This window comes from Cyanistes caeruleus, chromosome 1, assembly GCF_971803275.1.
Source record: "Cyanistes caeruleus chromosome 1, bCyaCae1.hap1.1, whole genome shotgun sequence".
Classification (NCBI taxonomy): Eukaryota; Metazoa; Chordata; class Aves; order Passeriformes; family Paridae; genus Cyanistes; species Cyanistes caeruleus.
The window spans coordinates 740,734-762,251 of record NC_141701.1 but is presented as its reverse complement, the minus strand read 5'-3'; the positions used below and the strand labels follow the sequence as shown (position 1 = coordinate 762,251).

The window sequence follows — 21,518 nt, the reverse complement described above, 5'->3', positions numbered from 1 at the left end:
GGAATTTGGGGGGATTTTGGGGGAATTTGGGGAATTTTGGGGGAATTTGGGGGGGATTTTGGGGAGAATTCAGGGGGAATTCGGGGAGAAATCCGGGAATTCCGGGAAAAATCCGGGATTTTGGGGGGAATTTGGGGAATTTTGGGGAAATTTTGGGGGGATTTTGGGAGGAAATCCGGGAATTCCGGAATTTTGGGGGGATTTTGGGGGAATTTGGGGAGAAATCGGGGGGATTTGGGGAATTTGGGGGGCCTGAGGAGGAATTTGGGGGAATTTTGGGGGGATTTGGGGGGATTTTGAGTGGGTCAAGGGAGTTTTGAGGGGATTTTGGGGGGAATTTGGGAGATTTTGGGGCATTTGTGAGGGATCTGGGGACAGATTTGGGGGAAATTTGGGATTTTGGGGGGATTTTGGGGAGAAATTTGGGGTTTTGGGGGGGATTTTGGGGGGTTTGAGGGGGGATTTGGGGGAAATTCAGGATTTTGGGGAGGATTTTGGGAGGATTTTGGGAGGAATTGGCGCCGTTTGTCCCCAGGAATTCGGAATCCGTCACCTATTTCTGGCAGAACTGGAACATCCCCGTGCACAAATGGTGCCTCAGGTGAGGATTTGGGGGAAATTCGGGGAAATTTGGGGTTTTCAGGAGATTTGGGGGTGTTTGAGAGGGGATTTAGGGGGAATTTGGGGGGATTTGGGGGGAAATTTGGGGTTTTGTGGGAGATTTGGGGGTGATTAAGAGAGGATTTGGGGATATTTTGGGGGATTTGAGGGGAAATTTGGGTGAAATTTGGGGTTTTGGGGGAGATTTTGGGGTGATTGAGAGGGGATTTAGGGGGAATTTGGGGGAAATTGGGGGAAATTTGGGGTTTTCAGGAGATTTTGGGGTGTTTGAGAGGGGATTTGGGGGCAGATTTTGGGGGATTTGAGGGCGGATTTGGGGGAAATTTGGGGTTTTGAGGGGATTTTGGGGCAGATTTTGGGGGATTTGGGGGATTTGAGGAGGGATTTGGGGGAAATTCGGGGTTTTGAGGGGATTTTGGGGCAGATTTTGGGGGGATTTTGGGGGATTTGAGGGGGAAATTTGGGGTTTTGGGGGAGATTTGGGGGTGATGGAGAGGAAATTTGGGCAGATTTTGGGGGATTTGAGGGTGGATTTGGGGGAAATTTGGGGTTTTGAGGGGATTTTGGGGCAGATTTTGGGGGATTTGCGGGATTTGAGGAGGAATTTGGGGGAAATTTGGGGTTTTAAGAGGATTTTAGGGTGATCAAGAGGGGATTTGGGGGATTTGAGGGGGAAATTTGGGGTTTTGGGGGAGATTTGGGGGTGATGGAGAGGAGATTTGGGCAGATTTTGGGGGATTTGAGGGTGGATTTGGGGGAAATTCGGGGTTTGGGGGAGATTTTGGGGTGTTTGAGAGGGGATTTGGGGGATTTTAGGGGAAATTTGGGGGAAATTTGGGGTTTTAAGAGGATTTTAGGGCGATCAAGAAGGGATTTGGGGGATTTGAGGGGGAAATTTGGGGTTTGGGATGGATTTGGGGGTGATGGAGAGGGGATTTTGGAGGAATTTGGGGGAAATTTGGGGTTTGGGGGAGATTTTGGGGTGTTTGAGAGGGGATTTGGGAAGATTTTGGGGGATTTGAGGGTGGATTTGGGGGAAATTCGGGGTTTTGAGGGGATTTTGGGGCAGATTTTGGGGGATTTGGGGGAAATTTGGGGTTTGGGGGAGATTTTGGGGTGATTGAGAGGGGATTTGGGGAGAATTTGAGGAGGGATTTGGGGAAATTTGGGGTTTTGAAGGGATTTGGGGGCAGTTTTGGGTGGGATTTGGGGATTTGGGGGAAATTTGGGGTTTGGGATGGATTTTGGGGTGACTGAGAGGGGATTTGAGAGGGAATTTGGGGGAAATTCTGGGATTTGAGGGGATTTTGGGGCAGATTTCGGGGGGTTTGGGGGAAATTTGGGGTTTGGGATGGATATTGGGGTGATTGAGAGAGGATTTGGGGGAATTTGAGGGGGAATTTGGGGAAATTTGGGGGATTTGGGGGAAATTTGGGGTTTTGGGGAGGTTTTGGGGTGATTGAGTCAGGATTTGGGGAGAATTTGGGATTTTGGGGTATTTGAGGAGGGACTTGGGGGGAAATTTGGGGTTTTGAGGGGATTTGGGGGCAGATTTTGGGGTTTTGGGGGGATTTGGGGCTTTTTGAGGGGGGATTTCGATGGGATTTTGGGGGGGGGGGGGAGGGGAATTGTTGTTTTTGGGGACCCCCCGGGTTTTGGGGGTCCCCGAGTTGATTTTGGGGGTCCCCAGGCACTTTTACAAGCCCATGCTGAGGAGGGGAGTCAGCAAGTGGATGGCCCAGGCCGCCGTGTTCTTGGCCTCCGCCTTCTTCCACGAGGTCAGGGACCCCAAATTCCCACGGGAACCCCAAAATTCACATCGGGAACCCCAAAATTCCTGACAGGAACCCCAAAATTCCCACAGGGAACCCCAAAATTCACACCGGGAACCCCAAAATTCACACCGGGAACCCCAAAATTCCCACAGGGAACCCCAAAATTCACACCGGGAACCCCAAAATCGCTCTGGGAACCCCAAAATTCCTGACAGGAACCCCAAAATTCACAGTGGGAACCCCAAAATTCCCAGTAAAAACCCCAAAATTCACAGCGGGAACCCCAAAATTCCAACCGGGAACCCCAAAATTCCTGACAGGAACCCCAAAATTCACATCGGGAACCCCAAAATTCCCGACAGGAACCCCAAAATTCACATTGAGAACCCCAAAATTCCCACAGGGAACCCCAAATTCACAGTGGGAACCCCAAAATTCCTGACAGGAACCCCCAGATTTCCACCGGGAACCCCAAAATTCCCATCGAGAACCCCAAAATTCACACCGGGAACCCCAAAATTCACACTGAGAAGCCCCAAATTCCCACGGGAACCCCAAAATTCCAACAGGGGACCCCAAATTCCCACGGGAACCCCAAAATTCACATCGGGAACCCCAAAATTCCCGACAGGAACCCCAAAATTCACACGGGAACCCCAAAATTCCATCAGGGAACCCCAAAATTCACATCGGGAACCCCAAAATTCCTGACAGGAACCCCAAAATTCACACGGGAAATTCAAAATTCACACTGAGAACCCCAAAATTCCCACGGGAACCCCAAAATTCACACCAGGAACCCCCAAATTCCCACGGGAACCCCAAAATTCCCATCGGGAACCCCAAAATTCACACCAGGAACCCCCAAATTCCCACGGGAACCCCAAAATTCCCATCGGGAACCCCAAAATTCACACCAGGAACCCCCAAATTCCCACGGGAACCCCAAAATTCCTGACAGGAACCCCCAGATTTCCACTGGGAACCCCAAAATTCCCACAAGAAACCCCAAAATCCAACTGAGAAGCTCCAAAATTCCACTGGGACCCCCCAGATTCCCCCTGGGAACCCCAAATTCCCATCGGGAACCCCCAGAGTTTGCATTGGGAACCCCAAAAGACACCCCGGGAACCCCAAAAATTCCAACCGGGAACCCCAAAATTCCTGACAGGAACCCCCAGATTTCCACTGGGAACCCCAAAATTCCCACTGGGAACCCCAAATTCACATTGGGAACCCCAAAATTCCCACAGGGAACCCCAAAATTCCCATGGGAACCCCAAAATTCACATCGGGAACCCCAAAATTCACATCAGGAACCCCAAAATTCACAGTGGGAACCCTAAAATTCCCACAGGGAACCCCAAAATTCCTGACAGGAACCCCCAAAATTGCTCTGGGAACCCCAAAATTCACACCAGGAACCCCAAAATTCACATCGAGAACCCCAAAATTCCCGACAGGAACCCCAAAATCTCCCTGGGACCCCCCAAAATCACTCTAGGACCCCCGAAATTCCACTGGGAACCCCCAAACCCCCCCCTGGGACCCCCCGAATTCCCCCTGGGATCCCCCAGGACCCCCCTGGGACCCCCCGAATTCCCCTTGGGATCCCCCAGGACCCCCCTGGGACCCCCCAAATTCCCCCTGGGACCCCCCAAATTCCCCCTGGGACCCCCCGAGACCCCCCTGGGACCCCCCGAATTCCCCCTGGGGACCCCCAAACCCCCCTGGGACCCCCCGAATTCCCCCTGGGACCCCCCGAGACCCCCCTGGGACCCCCCGAATTCCCCCTGGGGACCCCCAAACCCCCCTGGGACCCCCCGAATTCCCCCTGGGACCCCCCAGGACCCCCCAAATGTTTTCCTGTGTCCCCCCAGTACCTGGTGAGCGTCCCCCTGAGAATGTTCCGGCTCTGGGCCTTCATGGGCATGGCGGCACAGGTGAGGGGACCCCGAAATGGGTCTGGGGGTGCCCGAAATGGGTCTGGGGGTGCCTGAAATGGGTCTGGGGACCCCGAAAATGGGTCTGGGGGTGCCCGAAATGGGTCTGGGGGCTCCGAAATGGGTCTGGGGGGGCCTGAAATGGGTCTGGGGGGGCCTGAAATGGGTCTGGGGGCTCCGAAATGGGTCTGGGGGCTCTGAAATGGGTCTGGGGGTGCCCGAAATGGGTCTGGGGGTGCCTGAAATGGGTCTGGGGGTGCCTGAAATGGGTCTGGGGGTGCCTGAAATGGGTCTGGGGGCTCCAAAATGGGTCTGGGGGTGCCTGAAATGGGTCTGGGGGTGCCCGAAATGGGTCTGGGGGTGCCCAAAATGGGTCTGGGGGTGCCCGAAATGGGTCTGGGGGTGCCCAAAATGGGTCTGGGGGTGCCCGAAATGGGTCTGGGGGTGACATCAGGGGTGACATCAGAGGTGGCATTGGGTGACACTGGGGACACTGGGGACATTGGGGGGACACTGGGGGACACTGGGGACACTGGGGGACACTGAGGGGACATTGGGGGACACTGGGAGGGACACTGGGGGACACTGGGGGGACACTGGGGACACTGGGGGGACACTGGGGGGACACTGGGGGGACACTGGGAGGGACACTGGGGGACACTGGGGGGACACTGGGGGGACACTGGGGGGGACACTGGGGACACTGGGGGGGACACTGGGGACACTGGGGGGACACTGGGGGGACACTGGGGACACTGGGGGGACACTGGGGGGACACTGGGGGGACACTGGGGGGACACTGAGGGGACACTGGGGGGACACTGGGGACACTGGGGACACTGGGGGACATTGGGGGGACACTGGGGGGACACTGGGGGGACACTGGGGACACTGGGGGGACACTGGGGACATTGATTGTCCCCATGTCCCCAGATCCCCCCGGCCTGAGGGTGGCACTGGGGACACGGGGGGTGACACAGGAAGTGACAGCAGGTGACACAGGTGTCACTGTCCCCATGTCCCAGATCCCGCTGGCCTGGCGGGTGACACACGGGGTGACACAGGGGGTGACACAGGGGGTGACACAGGTGACACAGGTGACACAGGTGTCCCTGTCCCCAGATCCCGCTGGCCTGGTTTGTGTCACAGTTCAGGGAGTGACACAGGTGGCACTGGAGGTGACACAGGGGTCACACAGGTGACACAGGTGACACTGACATTGTCCCTGTCCCCAGATCCCGCTGGCCTGGCTGGTGGCATGGTTCAGGGGGTGACACAGGTGACACACAGGTGTCACTGTCCCCATGTCCCAGATCCTGCTGGCCTGGCGGGTGACACAGATCAGGGTGACACTGGGGTCACACAGGTGACACAGGTGACGCTGTCACTGTCACTGTCCCAGATCCCGCTGGCCTGGTTTGTGTCGCGGTTCAGGGGTGACACAGGAGGTGACACACAGGTGACACAGGTGACACAGGTGACACACACAGGAGGTGACACAGGTGACACACAGGTGACACACAGGGTGACACAGGTGTCATTGTCCCCAGATCCCGCTGGCCTGGCTGGTGTCGCGGTTCAGGGGTGACACAGGGGTCTCAGGGGGTGACACAGGTGACACAGGTGACACAGGAGGTGACACACAGGTGACACACAGGTGACACACAGGTGACACAGGTGTCCTTGTCCCCAGATCCCGCTGGCCTGGCTGGTGTCGTGGTTCAGGGGGTGACACAGGGGGTGACACAGGAGGTGACACAGGTGACAGGGGAGGTGACACAGGTGTCATTGTCCCCAGATCCCGCTGGCCTGGCTGGTGTCGCGGTTCAGGGGGTGACACAGGGGTCTCAGGGGGTGACACAGGTGACACAGGAGGTGACACACAGGTGACACACAGGTGACACACAGGTGACACAGGTGTCCTTGTCCCCAGATCCCGCTGGCCTGGCTGGTGTCGCGGTTCAGGGGTGACTGGGGGTGACACACAGGTGACACACAGGTGACAGGGGAGGTCACACAGGTGACACAGGTGACACACAGGTGACACACAGGTGACACAGGTGACACAGGTGACACAGGTGACACACACAGGAGGTGACACAGGTGACACAGGTGACACACAGGTGACACACAGGGTGACACAGGTGTCATTGTCCCCAGATCCCGCTGGCCTGGCTGGTGTCGCGGTTCAGGGGGTGACACAGGGGTCTCAGGGGGTGACACAGGTGACACAGGAGGTGACACACAGGTGACACACAGGTGACACACAGGTGACACAGGTGTCCTTGTCCCCAGATCCCGCTGGCCTGGCTGGTGTCGCGGTTCAGGGGTGACTGGGGGTGACACACAGGTGACACACAGGTGACAGGGGAGGTCACACAGGTGACACAGGTGACACACAGGTGACACACAGGTGACACAGGGGTGACACAGGTGACACAGGTGACACACAGGTGACACAGGTGTCATTGTCCCCAGATCCCGCTGGCCTGGCTGGTGTCGCGGTTCCTGCGGGGTCCCTACGGGAACGCGGCCGTGTGGATGTCGCTGATCCTGGGCCAGCCCATCGCCGTCCTCATGTACGTGCACGACTACTACGTGCTCAACTGCGAGCCCTGACCCCAAAAACACCCAAAAACACCCCAAAAACAGCTCCGGGACCCCCAAAAACCCCCAAAAACACCCCAAAAACACCCAAAAACACCCCAGAAACAGCTCTGAGACCCCCAAAAACACCCAAAAACAGCTCCGGGACCCCCAAAAACACCCCAAAAACAGCCCCGGGACCCCCGGGCCAGCCCATCGCCGTCCTCATGTACGTGCACGACTACTACGTGCTCAACTGCGAGCCCTGACACCCCAAAAACACCCAAAAACCACCCAAAAACAGCTCCGGGACCCCCAAAAACCCCCAAAAACACCCCAAAAACACCCAAAAACACCCCAAAACACCCAAAAACACCCAAAAACCACCCAAAAACACCCCGGGACCCCCGGGCCAGCCCATCGCCGTCCTCATGTACGTGCACGACTACTACGTGCTCAACTGCGAGCCCTGACACCCCAAAAACACCCAAAAACACCCCAAAAACACCCAAAAACACCCCAAAAACACCCAAAACCACCCAAAACAGCTCTGGGACCCCCAAAAACACCCCAAAACACCCAAAAACACCCCAAAACACCCGAAAAACACCCCAAAAACACCCAAAAACACCCCAAAAACAGCTCCGGGACCCCCAAAAACACCCCAAAAACACCCCAAAACACCCCAAAACACCCCAAAAACAGCTCTGGGACCCCCAAAAACACCCAAAAACACCCCAAAAACAGCTCCGGGACCCCCAAAAACACCCAAAAACACCCCAAAAACACCCAAAAACAGCTCTGGGACCCCCCAAAAACACCCCAAAAACACCCCCAGGACCCCCGGGCCAGCCCATCGCCGTCCTCATGTACGTGCACGACTACTACGTGCTCAACTGCGAGCCCTGACACCCCAAAAACACCCAGAAACACCCCAAAAACACCCCAAAACAGCTCCGGGACCCCCAAAAACACCCCAAAAACACCCCAAAAACACCCCAAAAACCCCCAAAAACACCCCAAAAACACCCAAAAACATCTCTGGGACCCCCCAAAACCCCCCAAAAACAGCTCTGGGACCCCCAAAAACACCCCAAAAACACCCAGAAACACCCCAAAAACACCCAAAAACACCCCAAAAACACCCCAAAAACACCCAAAAACACCCAAAAACACCCCAAAAACACCCAAAAACACCCAAAAACACCCCAGAAACAGCTCTGAGACCCCCAAAAACACCCAAAAACAGCTCCGGGACCCCCAAAAACACCCCAGAAACAGCTCCGGGACCCCAAAACACCCCAAAAACAGCTCTGGGACCCCAAAAACACCCAAAAACATCCCAGAAACCGCTCCGGGACCCCCAAAACCCCCCCGGGACCCCCCCAAACCCCCCCGGGGGTCCCCAAATTTTCTCAAGGTTGGCTCCAAAACCCCCCGGGGGTCCCCAAAACCCCCCCTGAGACCCCCCCAAAACCCCCCGGGGGTCCCCAAATTCTCACGGGACCCCCCCCAATTCTCTCAGGGGTCCCCAAAACCCCCCCGAGACCCCCCCAAACCCCCCTGGGGGTCCCCCCAGCCCCGCGGGGTCCTTGCAGGGAGGAATGTCGGATCAATGCAATACCCGGGGGTTTTGGGGACCCCCGGGGGGATTTGGGGACCCCCCCGGGCCCGGCCGAGCCCCCGCGGCCTCTTCGGCACTTTATGGATTGTCCCTGTCCCTGCCAGGACCTGCGGGGGCTGCACATGGCCCTGCCAGGACCTGGCTCTGTCCCTGTCCCTGTCCCTGTCCCTGCCCCTGTCCCTGTCCCTGCCAGGACCTGGCTCTGTCCCTGCCCCTGCCAGGACCTGCGGGGGCTGCACATGGCCCTGCCAGGACCTGGCTGTGACCCTGCCCCTGTCCCTGTCCCTGCCAGGACCTGCCAGGACCTTCCTATGGCCCTGCCAGGACCTGTCCCTGTCCCTGTCCCTGCCAGGACCTGGCTCTGTCCCTGCCCCTGTCCCTGCCAGGACCTGGCTCTGACCCTGCCCCTGTCCCTGCCAGGACCTGGCTCTGACCCTGTCCCTGCCAGGACCTGGCTCTGACCCTGTCCCTGCCAGGACCTGTGGGGGCTGCTCATGGCCCTGCCAGGGCCTGGCTCTGTCCCTGTCCCTGCTCCTGCCAGGACCTGGGGGCTCTGCCCATGACCCTGCCAGGACCTGTTGGGACCTTTCAATGGCCCTGCCAGGACCTGGGGGTGCTGCTCATGGCTCTGCCAGGACCTGTCAGAACCTTTCCAGGGCCCTGCCAGGACCTTCCAGAACCTTTCCAGGGCCCTGCCCATGGTCCTGGGGGCTCTGCCCATGACCCTGCCAGGACCTGTTGGGACCTTTCAATGGCTCTGCCAGGACCTGGGGGTGCTGCTCATGGCCCTGGCCCTGCTCAAGGCCCTGCCAGGACCTTCCAGAACCTTCCCATGGCCCTGCCAGGACCTGGGGGCTCTGCCCGTGACCCTGCCAGGACCTGTTGGGACCTTTCAATGGCTCTGCCAGGACCTGGGGAGCTGCTCATGGCCCTGCCAGGACCTGTCAGAACCTTTCCAGGGCCCTGCCAGCACCTGCCAGGACCTGGAGGTGCTGCTCATAGCCCAGGCCCTGCTCATGGCCCTGCCAGGACCTGTCAGAACCTTTCCAGGGCCCTGCCAGGACCTGGGGGCTCTGCCCGTGACCCTGCCAGGACCTTCCAGAACCTTCCCATGGCCCTGCCAGGACCTTCCAGAACCTTCTCACGGCCCTGCCAGGACCTGGGGGTGCTGCTCATGACCCTGGCCCTGCCAGGACCTTCCAGAACCTTCCCACGGCCCTGCCAGGACCTTCCAGAACCTTCTCACGGCCCTGCCAGGACCTGCCCCCTTTCCCTCCCCTCCCCCCCCGTGATTAAAATTCTCTTTTTTTCCATTTCCGGCCCCGTTTGTGTCGGGGGGGGAGGGGCGAAAACTGGGGGGAACCGGGACAAACTGGGATGGACTGGGGGGAACCGGGACAAACTGGGACAAACTGGGATAAACTGGGATAAACTGGGGGGAACCGGGACAAACTGGGACGGACTGGGACAAACTGGGGGGAACTGGGGGGAACTGGGACAGACTGGGGGGAACCGGGACAAACTGGGGGGAACCAGGACAAACTGGGACAGACTGGGACGAACTGGGATGGACTGGGATAAACTGGGACAAACTGGGGGGAACCGGGACAAACTGGGACAAACTGGGATAAACTGGGACAAACTGGGGGGAACCGGGACAAACTGGGACAAACTGGGATAAACTGGGGGGAACCGGGACAAACTGGGACAAACTGGGATAAACTGGGACAAACTGGGGGGAACCGGGACAAACTGGGACAAACTGGGATAAACTGGGGGGAACCGGGACAAACTGGGGGGAACTGGGATGGACTGGGACAAACTGGGGGGAACTGGGACAAACTGGGATAAACTGGGACAGACTGGGATAAACTGGGATGGGAACTGGGATGGACTGGGATGGACTGGGACAAACTGGGACAGACTGGGACAAACTGGGACAAACTGGGGGGGAACTGGGACAAACTGGGACAAACTGGGGGGGAACTGGGACAAACTGGGACAAACTGGGGGGGAACTGGGACAAACTGGGACAAACTGGGACAAACTGGGGGGAACTGGGATAAACTGGGGGGAACCGGGACAAACTGGGACAAACTGGGACAAACTGGGATAAACTGGGACAAACTGGGGGGAACCGGGATAAACTGGGATGGACTGGGGGGAACCGGGACAAACTGGGACAAACTGGGACAAACTGGGATAAACTGGGACAAACTGGGGGGAACCGGGATAAACTGGGATGGACTGGGGGGAACCGGGACAAACTGGGATAAACTGGGATGGGAACTGGGGGGAACTGGGACAAACTGGGGGGAACTGGGATAAACTGGGACAAACTGGGATAAACTGGGGGGAACCGGGACAAACTGGGACAAACTGGGGGGAACCGGGACAAACTGGGACAAACTGGGATAAACTGGGGGGAACCGGGACAAACTGGGACAAACTGGGATAAACTGGGGGGAACCGGGACAAACTGGGACAAACTGGGACAAACTGGGATAAACTGGGACAAACTGGGGGGAACCGGGATAAACTGGGATGGACTGGGGGGAACCGGGACAAACTGGGATAAACTGGGATGGGAACTGGGGGGAACTGGGACAAACTGGGGGGAACCGGGATAAACTGGGACAAACTGGGACAAACTGGGGGGAACCGGGATAAACTGGGACAAACTGGGATAAACTGGGATGGACTGGGACAGACTGGGATAAACTGGGATGGGAACTGGGATGGACTGGGATGGACTGGAACAGACTGGGATGGACTGGGAGGGAACTGGGATGGACTGGGATAAACTGGGATGGACTGGGGGGGAACTGGGGGGAACCGGGACAAACTGGGACAAACTGGGATAAACTGGGATAAACTGGGATGGACTGGGATAAACTGGGACAAACTGGGACAAACTGGGACAAACTGGGGGGAACTGGGATAAACTGGGATGGGAACTGGGAGGGAACTGGGGGGAACTGGGATGGGAACTGGGACAAACTGGGACAAACTGGGATAAACTGGGATAAACTGGGATGGACTGGGATAAACTGGGATAAACTGGGACAAGCTGGGAGGGACTGGGGGGGAACTGGGACAAACTGGGATAAACTGGGATAAACTGGTGGGACCGGTGAGGGACCAGTGACACCAGTAAGGGACACCAGTGACACCAGTGACACCAGTGGGACCAGTAAGGGACTGCAGTGAGAGGGACCAGCGCTCCCAGTGCTCCCAGTTCATCCCAGTTCATCCCAGTATCCCCCAATCCCCTCCCAATCCCCTCCCAATCCCCTCCCAGTCCATCCCAGTTCCCTCCCAGTCCATCCCAGTCTGTTCCAGTCCATCCCAGTCCATCCCAGTCACTCCCAGTCCCTCCCAGTCCATCCCAGTCCCTCCCAGTCCATCCCAGTATCCCCCTTTAACCCCTCCCAGTCCATCCCAGTCCATCCCAGTTCATCCCAGTCCATCCCAGTATCCCCCAATCCCTTCCCAGTCCCTCCCAGTTCATCTGGGTCCATCCCAGTCCCTCCCAGTTCCCATCCCAGTCCATCCCAGTCCATCCCAGCTTCCCCCAATCCCCTCCCAGTCCCTCCCAGTCCATCCCAGTTCCCCTTTAACCCCTCCCAGTCCCTCCCAGTCCCCTCCCAGTCCATCCCAGTCCCTCCCAGTCCATCCCAGTCCATCCCAATCCCCTCCCAGTCCCTCCCAGTCCATCTCAGTCTATCCCAGTCCCTCCCAGTTCCCTCCCAGTCCCTCCCAGTCCCCTCCCAGTCCATCCCAGTCCATCCCAGTCCATCCCAATCCCCTCCCAGTCCATCCCAGTCTATCCCAGTCCCTCCCAGTCCCTCCCAGTCCATCCCAGTCCCTCCCAGTCCCTCCCAGTCCATCCCAGTCCCTCCCAGTCCCTCCCAGTTCCCATCCCAGTCCCTCCCAGTCCCTCCCAGTCCCTCCCAGTCCATCCCAGTCCCTCCCAGTCCCTCCCAGTCCCTCCCAGTTCCCCCCAAACCCCTCCCAGTCCCTCCCAGTATCCCCACAGGGTCTCTTTGTTCCGCTCCCGCCGGTGCCTGGTACGGGGGGGGAGGGGCGGGGGGGCACCACGTGATCCCGCCCCTCCCCCACCCCCACAGGAGCCTCGGAGACCCCAAGAACTCCGCAGGGACCCCCAAAATCCCCCCCGGGACCCCCAAATTCCCCCCCGGGACCCCCAAAATCCCCCCCGGGACCCCCAAATTCCCCCCCGGGACCCCCAAAATCCTCCCTGGGACCCCCAAAATCCTCCCCGGGACCCCCAAATTCCCCCCCGGGACCTCCAAAATCCCCCCGGGACCCCCAAAATCCTCCCCGGGACCCCCAAAATCCTCCCTGGGACCCCCAAAATCCCCCCCGGGACCCCCAAAAATCCCCCCCGGGACCCCCAAAATCCTCCCCGGGACCCCCAAAATCCTCCCCGGGACCCCCAAATTCCCCCCCGGGACCCCCAAAATCTCCCCTGGGACCCCCAAAATCCCCCCCGGGACCCCCAAAATCCTCCCCGGGACCCCCAGAATCTCCCCCGTGACCCCCCAAAACCCCCCAGGACCCCCCCGAGACCCCCCCAGATCCCCCTTGGGACCCCCAAAATCCCCCCCAGGACCCCCTGAAATTCCCCCCAAACCCCCCAGGACCCCCCAAAACCTCCTGAGACCCCCCAGGACCCCCCCAAAGGCCCCCCAGGACCCCCCCAAATCCCTCGAGACCCCCCAGGACCCCCCCAAATCCCCCTTGGGACCCCCAAAATCCCCCTGAGACCCCCCAGAACACCCCAAAATCCCCCCTAAGACCCCCAGGACCCCCCCTAAAAGCTCCCCCGGGACCCCCAAACCCCGCCAGGACCCCCCAAAGACCCCCCAGGACCCCCCAAAATCCCCCCAAAAATCCCCTGAGACCCCCCAGGACCACCCAAACCCCCCCAGGACCCCCCAAAATCCCCCCAAAAATCCCCTGAGACCCCCCCAGGACCCCCCAAAGATCCCCCAGGACCCCCTAAACCCCCCCAGGACCCCCCAGGACCCCCCCAGGACCCCCCAGGATCCCCCCAAAACCCCCCAGGACCCCCCAGGATCCTCCCAAATCCCCCAGGACCCCCCAAAGACCCCCCCAAAGACCCCCCAGGACCCCCCAAAACCCCCAGGACCCCCCAAAACCCCCCCAAAGACCCCCCAGGACCCCCCAGAGACCCCCCAGGACCCCCCAAAACCCCCTGAGACTCCCCAAACCCCCCCAGGACCCCCCAGGACCCCCCCAATAATCCCCTGAGACCCCCCCCAAACCCCCCCAGAGACCCCCCAGGATCCCCCAAAACCCCCTGAGACCCCCCGAGGACACCCCAAAGACCCCCCAGGACCCCCCAAACCCCCCCAGAGACCCCCCCAAATCCCCCAGGACCCCCCCAGAGACCCCCCAGGACCCCCCAAACCCCTCCAGGACCCCCCCATGGCGCAGCCGGAGCTGTCGGGGGTTTTTGACCTGGGGATGCTGAAAACCCCGCGAGGGATCCTGATGGGAACGGAGCTGGTACTGGTTTATACTGGTTTATACTGGTTTATACTGGTTTATGCTGGTTTATACTGGTTTATACTGGTTTATACTGGTTTATACTGGTTTATACTGGGAATACTGGGAATACTGGTTTATACTGGTTTATACTGGTTTATATTGGTTATACTGGTTTATACTGGGAATACTGGTTTATACTGGTTTATACTGGTTTATACTGGTTTATACTGGTTTATACTGGTTTATACCGGTTTATACCGGTTTATGCCAGTTTATACTGGTTTATACTGGTTTATACTGGGAATACTGGTTTATACTGGTTTATGCTGGTTTATGCTGGTTTATACTGGTTTATACTGGTTTATACTGGTTTATGCTGGTTATACTGGTTTATACTGGTTTATACTGGGAATACTGGTTTATACTGGTTTATACTGGTTATACTGGTTTATACTGGTTTATACCGGTTTATACCGGTTTATGCCAGTTTATACTGGTTTATACTGGTTTATACTGGTTTATACTGGTTTATACTGGGAATACTGGTTTATACTGGTTTATACTGGTTTATACTGGTTATACTGGTTTATACTGGTTTATACTGGTTTATACTGGTTTATACTGGTTTATACTGGTTTATGCTGGTTTATGCTGGTTTATACTGGTTTATACTGGTTTATGCTGGTTTATGCTGGTTTATACTGGTTTATACTGGTTTATACTGGTTTATACTGGTTTATACTGGGAATACTGGTTTATACTGGTTTATACCGGTTTATACCGGTTTATGCCAGTTTATACTGGTTTATACTGGTTTATACTGGTTTATACTGGTTTATACTGGGAATACTGGTTTATACTGGTTTATACTGGTTTATACTGGTTTATACTGGTTTATAATGGTTTATACTGGTTTATACTGGTTATACTGGTTTATGCTGGTTTATACTGGTTTATACTGGTTTATACTGGTTATACTGGTTTATGCTGGTTTATACTGGTTTATACTGGTTTATACTGGTTATACTGGTTTATGCTGGTCTATGCTGGTTTATGCTGGTTTATACTGGGAATACTGGTTTATACTGGTTTATACTGGTTTATACTGGTTATACTGGTTTATACTGGTTTATACTGGTTTATACTGGTTTGTACTGGTTTGTACTGGTTTATACTGGTTTATACTGGGAATACTGGTTTATACTGGTTTATACTGGTTTATGCTGGTTATACTGGTTTATACTGGTTTATACTGGGAATACTGGTTTATACTGGTTTATACTGGTTATACTGGTTCATACTGGGAGCTGGTACTGGGGATCCGGATGGGAACGGAGCTGGTACTGGTTTATACTGGTTTATGCTGGTTTATACTGGTTTATGCTGGTTTATACTGGTTTCTACTGGTTATACTGGTTTATACTGGGAGCACTGGGAACCGGTACTGGGAATCCAATTGTTTTGACTCCTGTGACCCCTGTGTGACCCCTGTGTGACCCCATGACCTCTCTGTGACCCCTGTGTGACCCCATGGCCTCTCTGTGACCCCTGGGTGACCCCTGTGTGACCCCTGTGACCCCTGGGTGACCCTGTGACCTTTCTGTGACCCCGTGACCCCTGAGTGACCTCTCTGTGCCCCCCAGGTGCTGTCGGTGGCCATGGTCGCCCTCTTGGCCCCCCCCATCCCCCTGTGACCCCTGGGTGACCCCTGTGACCCCTGGGTGACCCCTGTGTGACCCTGTGACCCCTGAGTGACCTCTCTGTGCCCCCCAGGTCCTCTCGGTGGCCGTGGTTGCCCTCTTGCCCCCCCCGCCCCCCCATGACCCCTGTGTGACCCCTGTGTGACCCTGTGACCTCTCTGTGACCCCGTGACCCCTGAGTGACCTCTCTGTACCCCCCAGGTGCCGTCAGTGGCCGTGGTCGCCCTCCTGGCCCCCCCCGCCCCCCCCTCGCTGGCCCCGGCGCTGCTGCAGGCCCTGGGGGGGGCGGCGGCTCTGGGGGGGCTCCTGATGAGAGACCCCCCAAAACTGCCCCGGGGATACGGGACCTGCCTGGTGAGGGGACATGGGGACACCTGGGGACACCTGGGGACACCTGGGGGTACATGGGGACATGGGGACAGCTGGGGACAGCTGGGGACAGCTGGGGACAGCTGGGGGGACATGGGGGGACAGGTGGGGACAGGTGGGGGAACACCTGGGGACACCTGGGAGGACACCTGGGGACATCTGGGGACACCTGGGGGGACATGGGGGGACAGGTGGGGACACCTGGGGAACACCTGGGGAACACCTGGGTACACCTGGGGACATGGGGACACCTGGGGACACCTGGAGACACACCTGGGGACACCTGGGGGGACATGGGGACACCTGGGGACAGCTAGGGACAGCTGGGGACACCTGGGGAGACACCTGGGGACACACCTGGGGACATGGGGACACCTGGGGGGACACCTGGGGACATGGGGACACCTGGGGACACATCTGGGGACATCTGGGGGGACACCTGGGGGGACATGGGGACAACTGGGGACAGCTGGGGGGACATCTGGACACAGCTGGGCACACCTGGGGGGGACATGGGGGCCGTGGGGACACCTGGGGACACCTGGGGAATATGTGACACCTGGGGGGACATGGGGGGACATCTGGGGGGACATGGGGACACATGTGGGGACACCTGGGGACAGAGACACACCTAGGGACAGCTGGGGACACATCTGGGGACACCTGAGGACACCTGAGGACACCTGGGGACATCTGGGGACTGAAACACAGCTGGGGACACCTGGGGGACATCTGGGTGGACATGGGGACATCTGGGGACACCTGGCGGGGACAGAAACACAGCTGGTGACACCTGGGGACACCTTTGGGGGACACCTGGAGACCTTCCTGGGACCCCCCAGGACGTTGTCCTCTGTGTCCTCGTGGCCCCATGGTGGCCTCTCCTTGGTGGCCCTGCCATGTCCTTGTGTCACCCTCATGGTGGCCTCCATGGTGGCACCTCCATGTCCTCATGTCATCACTCCATGGTGGCCTCTCCATGTGGCATCCCCATGGTGGCCTCTGTGGTGGCCCTGCCATGTCCTCTGTCATCACCCCATGGTGGCTTCTCCATGTTCTCGTGTTGTTCATCATGGTGGCCTCCATGTCCTTGTGTCATCCTCATGGTGGCACCTCCGTGTCCCCTGTCATCCCCCTGGTGTCCTCCATGTCCCCATGCCATGTTCATGGTGGCACCTCCATGTCCCCTCTCATCCTCATGGTGGTCTCCATGGTGGCACCTCTGTGTCCTTGTGTCATCTCCTTGGTGGCCCCTCCATGTCCCTGTGTCATCCTCATGGTGTCCTCCATGGTGGCATCTCCATGTCCCCATGTCACGTCCATGGTGGCTTCCATGGTGGCACCTCCATGTCCTCATGTCATCACCCCGTGGTGGCAGCTCCATGGTGGCCTCTCCATGTCCTTGTGTCATCCTCATGGTGGCACCTCCATGTCCCCTGTCATCCCCCTGGTGTCCTCCATGTCCCCATGCCATGTTCATGGTGGCACCTCCATGTCCCCTCTCATCCTCATGGTGGTCTCCATGGTGGCACCTCTGTGTCCTTGTGTCATCTCCTTGGTGGCCCCTCCATGTCCCTGTGTCATCACCCCATGGTGGCACCTCCATGTCCTCATGTCATCACCCCATGGTGGCCTCTGTGGTGGCCTCTCCCTGTCCTTGTGTCGTCCTCATGGTGGCACCTCTGTGTCCTCTGTCACCACCCCATGGTGGCACCTCCATGTCCTCATGTCATCACCCCATGGTGGCCCCTCCATGTCCCTGTGTCACCACCCCATGGTGGCCTCCATGGTGGCATCTCTATGTCCTTGTGTCATCTCCTTGGTGGCACCTCCATGTCCTCATGTCATCACCCCGTGGTGGCAGCTCCATGGTGGCCTCTCCATGTCCTTGTGTCATCCTCATGGTGGCACCTCCGTGTCCCCTGTCATCCCCTTGGAGTCCTCCATGTCCCCATGCCATGTTCATGGTGGCACCTCCATGTCCCCTCTCATCCTCATGGTGTTCTCCATGGTGGCACCTCTGTGTCCTTGTGTCATCTCCTTGGTGGCACCTCCATGTCCCCTCTCATCCTCATGGTGTCCTCCATGGTGGCCCCTCTATGTTCTCATGTCATCTCCTTGGTGGCCCCTCCATGTCCCTGTGTCACCACCCCATGGTGGCCTCATGGTGGCATCTCCTTGGTGGCACCTCCATGTCCTTGTGTCATCCTCATGGTGTCCTCCATGGTGGCCCCTCCATGTCCCTGTGTCATCACCCCATGGCGGCCTCTCCATGTGTCATCCTCGTGGTGGCCTCTCCCTGTCCTCGTGTCGTCCTCATGGTGGCACCTCTGTGTCCTTTGTCACCACCCCATGGTGGCCTCCATGGTGGAACCTCCATGTCCCTGTGTCATCACCCTGTGGTGGTCTCTGTGGTGGCCTCTCCATGTCCTCGTGTTGTTCCTCATGGTGGCACCTCCATGTCCTCATGTCATGACCATGGTGGCTTCCATGGTGGCACCTCCATGTCCTCATGTCATCCTCATGGTGTTCTCCATGGTGGCACCTCTATGTCCTTGTGTCATCTCCTTGGTGGCCCCTCCATGTCCCCGTGTCATCACCCCATGGTGGCCTCCATGGTGGCATCTCTATGTCCTTGTGTCATCTCCATGGTGGCATCGCCTTGGTGGCACCTCCATGTCCCGATGTCATCACCCCATGGTGGCCCCTCCATGTCCCCTGTCATCCTCATGGTGTCCTCCATGGTGGCCCCTCCATGTTCTCATGTCATCTCCTTGGTGGCCCCTCCATGTCCCTGTGTCACCACCCCGTGGTGGCCTCTGTGGTGGCCTCTCCATGTCCTCATGTTGTTCCTCAAGGTGACGCCTCCATGTCCTCATGTCATCCTCATGGTGTTCTCCATGGTGGCACCTCTATGTCCCTGTGTCATCTCCTTGGTGGCCCCTCCATGTCCCCGTGTCATCACCCCATGGTGGCCTCTGTGGTGGCCTCTCCCTGTCCTTGTGTCATCCTCATGGCGGCACCTCCATGTCCCTGTGTCACCACCCCATGGTGGCCTCCATGGTGGCATCTCTATGTCCTTGTGTCATCTCCATGGTGGCATCTCCTTGGTGGCACCTCCATGTCCTCATGTCATCACCCCATGGTGGCCCCTCCATGTCCCCTGTCATCCTCATGGTGTCCTCCATGGTGGCCCCTCCATGTTCCTGTGTCACCACCCCGTGGTGGCCTCTGTGGTGGCCTCTCCATGTCCTCATGTTGTTCCTCAAGGTGACGCCTCCATGTCCTTGTGTCATCCTCATGGTGGTCTCCATGGTGGCACCTCCATGTCCCCATGTCATGTCCATGGTGGCCTCCATGGTGGCACCTCCATGGCCCTATGTCATCTCCTTGGTGGCCCTTCCATGTCCCCGTGTCATCACCCCATGGTGGCCTCCATGGTGGCATCTCCATGTCCCCATGTCACATCCATGGTGGCTTCCATGGTGGCACCTCCATGTCCCTGTGTCATCACCCTGTGGTGGTCTCTGTGGTGGCCTCTCCATGTCCTCGTGTTGTTCCTCATGGTGGCACCTCCATGTCCTTGGTCACCATGAGGACCCTTGGAGTCCTCCATGTCCTCATGTCATGACCATGGTGGCTTCCATGGTGGCACCTCCATGTCCTCATGTCATCTCCTTGGTGGCACCTCCATGTCCCCGTGTCACCACCCCATGGTGGCATCTCCATGTCCTTGGTCACCATGAGGACCCTTGGAGTCCTCCATGTCCTCATGTCATGACCATGGTGGCTTCCATGGTGGCACCTCCATGTCCTCATGTCATCCCCTTGGTGTCCTCCATGTCCCCATGCCATGTTCATGGTGGCCTCCATGGTGTCCCCATTGTCACCACCCCATCCCCCTGGTGTCCCCATGATGTCCCCATGGTGTCCCCATGATGTCCCCATTGTCACCACCCCATCCCCCTGGTGTCCCCATGATGTCCCCTCACTGTCCCCCCCTGCCATCCCACCAGGACCTTCTCCGGGCCACCAGTGGGACCCTCATCTTCCTCGTGGTGGCCCTGGTGGCCTTGTCCTCGTCCCGTGACGCCCTGGCTGCCACCACCTTCGTGAGTGTCCCCAAACCCCGCCCCCTCCTCTGGCCCCACCCCCTGGGTGACATGGCCACGCCCCCTGGGTGACCTGGCCACGCCCCCTTCCCCTCCCCCAGACCTTCAGCCTGGTGCTGGCCTTGATCTTCGCCTTGGACACTTTTGTCACCTTCCGCACCAGGGTGGCCCCAGGACAGGGTGAGGGACACGGGGACACCTGGGACACCTGGGGTGGGGACACCTGGGACACCTGGGACATCCTGGGGTGTGGACACCTGGGACACCTGGGGTGGGGACACCTGGGACACCTGGGACACCTGGGGTGGGGACACCTGGGACACCTGGGGTGGGGACACCTGGGGCATTCTGGGACGTTCTGGGACACCTGGGACATCCTGGGACACCTGGGGTGGGGATGGGGGACACCTGGGACATCCTGGGACAGGGTGAGGGACATGGGGACCTGCGGTGGGGACACCTGCGGTGGGGACACCTGGGACACCTGGGACCTCCTGGTGTGGGGATATCCTGGGGTGGGGACACCTGGGACACCTGCGGTGGGGACAGCTGGGATGTTCTGGGACATCTGGGACACCTGGGACATCTGGGACCTGGGGTGGGGACATCTGGGACACCCTGGGGTGGGGACACCTACAGTGGGGACAGCTGGGGTGGGGACACCTGGGACACCCTGGAACATCTGGGACATCTTGGGATACCTGGAACACCTGAGACATCCTGGGGTGGGGACACCTGGGACATCCTGGGGTGGGGATGGGGGACACCTGGGACATCCTGGGACATCTGGGACCTCCTGGGGTGGAGATTGGGGACACCTGGGACATCCTGGGACATTCTGGGGTGGGGTGGGGACACCTGGGGCATCTGGGACCTCATGGGGCGGAGATTGGGGACACCTGGGACATCTGGGACACCTGGGGTGGGGACACCTGGGACACCCTGGGACACCTGGGACCTTGTGGGACACCTGGGACACCTTTGGGTGGGGTTGGAGGACACCTGGGACCTTGTGGGACACCTGGGACACCTTTGGGTGGGGTTGGAGGACACCTGGGACCTCCTGGGGTGGCGATGGGGGACACCTGGATCCTCCTTGTCCACCATCTCCAACGCTTCCTCCTCCAGACGCCGACATGGAGAGCAGCTGATGGCCACCGCCCCCCACCACTGTCCCATTGTCCCCCTCTGTCCCCTCTCCACCTTCTCCTGCTCCTCACCCCCCAAATTAAACCTCATCCCACACCTGG

At 58.4% G+C, this 21,518-nt stretch overlaps 2 protein-coding genes across 2 annotated transcripts in view; both read left to right on the top strand.

The window, feature by feature from the left end:
- Nucleotides 1-9,862, top strand: part of DGAT1 (diacylglycerol O-acyltransferase 1) — a 46,922-nt gene extending 37,060 nt beyond the window's left edge. Inside the window, exons 14-17 of the mRNA XM_086875662.1 lie at nt 536-601; nt 2,312-2,399; nt 4,277-4,339; nt 6,818-9,862. Of these exons, the coding sequence (XP_086731788.1) occupies nt 536-601; nt 2,312-2,399; nt 4,277-4,339; nt 6,818-7,194 (594 nt within the window). The 3' untranslated portion in view covers nt 7,195-9,862. The remainder of the gene's footprint in view (nt 1-535; nt 602-2,311; nt 2,400-4,276; nt 4,340-6,817) is intronic.
- Nucleotides 9,863-13,996: 4,134 nt separating this feature from the next.
- On the top strand, nt 13,997-21,513 carry LOC147655226 (CKLF-like MARVEL transmembrane domain-containing protein 5). The gene is made up of 5 exons (XM_086868277.1): nt 13,997-14,105; nt 15,989-16,141; nt 20,173-20,268; nt 20,370-20,448; nt 21,397-21,513. Exons 1-5 carry the CDS (start codon nt 14,025-14,027, stop codon nt 21,417-21,419), a joined length of 432 nt encoding a protein of 143 aa, XP_086724403.1. The 5' UTR covers nt 13,997-14,024; the 3' UTR covers nt 21,420-21,513.
- The last annotated feature ends 5 nt before the right edge of the window (nt 21,514-21,518 follow it).